General features: G+C 33.0%; 1 protein-coding gene across 6 annotated transcripts in view; it reads right to left on the bottom strand.

Moving 5' to 3' along the window:
- Nucleotides 1-339: 339 nt before the first annotated feature.
- Nucleotides 340-2,365, bottom strand: part of LOC108689384 (espin) — a 15,688-nt gene continuing 13,662 nt past the window's right edge. For all 6 annotated transcript variants that reach the window (XM_018196129.1, XM_018196133.1, XM_018196132.1 and 3 more), the window contains exons 10-12: nucleotides 1,991-2,166; nucleotides 1,460-1,650; nucleotides 340-790 (exon numbers count right to left, since the gene is read on the bottom strand). In XM_018196129.1, coding sequence (XP_018051618.1) covers nucleotides 550-790; nucleotides 1,460-1,650; nucleotides 1,991-2,166 — 608 coding nt within the window. In that variant the 3' untranslated portion in view covers nucleotides 340-549. The remainder of the gene's footprint in view (nucleotides 791-1,459; nucleotides 1,651-1,990; nucleotides 2,167-2,365) is intronic.

Genomic DNA, 2,365 nt, shown 5'->3' with positions numbered 1-2,365 from the left:
TTATAGCTATCTCAAGCTTTATAATGCATTATTTTTTTCTTGGTGCAATTCAACAATTACCATACTTCTTGCGAACAATATTTCAGTTTTTATATCCTCAAGAATTTATTCTTATTTCTCTACTATTTGAGGAAAAGCGGAATTTCCTATGAATTCTTGAAATATCTATTGAATTTTACTTTGCTCCGGATAATTTCCATAAAAACAAAAAACATGTATAAATGTATAATGTTAATTATGAAAAAGGCGACATTCTATGGAATATATAAAAATATTTTTTTACTTTTTAGAGCATCAGTACATATTACTTTTAAAGAATATTCAATACGCTTCGCTCTATATTATAATTCCGTGAATTATCTTATATGTTCGTTTATTATCTTAATTACCGAGATATGTCTTCCTCGCATTTTTTCGTATTGCGTAAGTTTCGGAAAGATTTCACGGTACATAATCTTACGCATTTAACGATTAAACACGATACTTATATCATGCGCGTCTTTTTCAATAAACAGATAAAGCAATAGTTCGCAGATTTTCGTACTTCGATTAATCGAGGATATTAAGTTTGCTGTTGGTCTTCCTTAATTGCGCTCGCCAGGGTATAATCTGACCATCATCAGAATCGTCCTTGACAGGATCGTCCCGTTTCTCCTCGACCTCAGGTTTTTCTTCCTTCTTGATGACGCATGACGCTCGCGTCGCCGCCGGCGAGGCGTCCCTCTTCGGGTTTGCCGACGTTGCCTCAAATTTCGTGCTTGTCGATGCGGATACCTGCGTCTGATTAAATCTGTAATCAAATCGATAATATGATACTTGAATTTTGTTCGTGAAAATTTTTATTTTAATATTTTGTTAATTAAGGAATAAAAAAATTGATAAAATCATATTAAAATAATGATTGGAAATAGAATAACAAAAGGAATATGTAATAGAATATAGAGAGAAATACAAAATATAATAAATAAGATTCTCCTTTTCTTGTTTTCAACATTTTTACGCTTTTGTTTTACTTAAGAAAATTTAAAATTCTGAATAACAACTTTCTATCTGGAAATGCCGAATATCAATTGTCAAATTAGATAAGCCAATCTTACTAATACACGTATAAAATATTATGCATAATATTATACGTATCGCGTAATTTTGCATGTAACGCGAAGGAACTTGAAGCCAATTGCAACGAGTGGCAATTGTAATACTTATAATAATTAGAACACTTAGCTTCTCCTCCTCTTCCTGTCTGCGTACGTTAAAAACACGTGGAGTTAAATCTTATAAAGTAACACGAGATAAATCTCTTGTGAAAAATACAATTCAAGTACGATTTTGTGACGAGCAGTTAAAACATTCTCTACTAGTGCAAAATCCATTCTAATTAATGGCTTTCTCCAATCGCCGAGAACTAGCATTTAATTGCATCGATGATTGATTGATACAGATCCATTAATCTCCATACTTTTTTTCCTCGTTGTCCTTCTTAGCGAGAAGCTGTCGTTTCCATGGCGGAATTGCCTTCTGGCGCCTCTCCTCGTTCTCTCGTGCTATTTGCTCCTCAAGCTCTTTTTTCGCACGTTCAGCAGCTTTTCGAGCTAGCATCTGTCGCTTCCAGATTGGTATTACATTTCCTGAGCTGTCCTTCTCGGGGATCTATTGAAAAAGAACCATAATTCAGGATTTCAAAACTAAACTATACAAGAATATCTAAAAGAAGAAAAAATATTTAATAGAACATTAGAAAGAATAAAAATTTTTTTATTTTTGTTACATGTTGCGTTTTTTTGTTATATGTTGCATTTTGTTGTATTGCCTTTTACAAAAATCTAATTCTTTAAAGGAGTACACTCTAATCTAATTTCAAGTATATTAAAAGCAAGTTGTTTAATGTTTTTATTCCAAGTAAGTAATTAACTGTCTTTCAGTATTAAATTGACCAGTGTCAGATTTCTGTAAAAAACTTTAAAAAGAATAAAAAATAAAATGTTCTTACTTGATCAACAAAATTTGTAACGTTGAACGCTTTGCTAATTTCGGACATGAGATTCTGCTCTTGAGTCTTCTCGACCTGCGCCCTTTCTACCTTTAGTTTTTTGATTCCGGGTATATCCTTTGTGCGCTTCAATTCGGCAATTAGGTCTGTCTTCTGCACGAAGAATGGCTCCGAGACTGCTCCGAAAATGATACAGTTTTATTTGTCAGCGATTCTACCCTAATAACACACTTTATCTGAGATCTACATCCTGGGGATGTTCTTATAATAATCAAAGGACATATAGACGTTCTCAGGACGTCTCCTGAAGATCTATGGTGTGAGGATATTTTAAAATTTTATAGTTATGCAGTTGCATAAATTTCGCGTAATATC

The sequence above is a fragment of the Atta colombica genome, unplaced genomic scaffold, assembly GCF_001594045.1.
Source record: "Atta colombica isolate Treedump-2 unplaced genomic scaffold, Acol1.0 scaffold27, whole genome shotgun sequence".
Classification (NCBI taxonomy): Eukaryota; Metazoa; Arthropoda; class Insecta; order Hymenoptera; family Formicidae; genus Atta; species Atta colombica.
The sequence above is the reverse complement of the archived record's forward strand: the minus strand, read 5'-3'. Positions and strand labels throughout refer to the sequence as shown.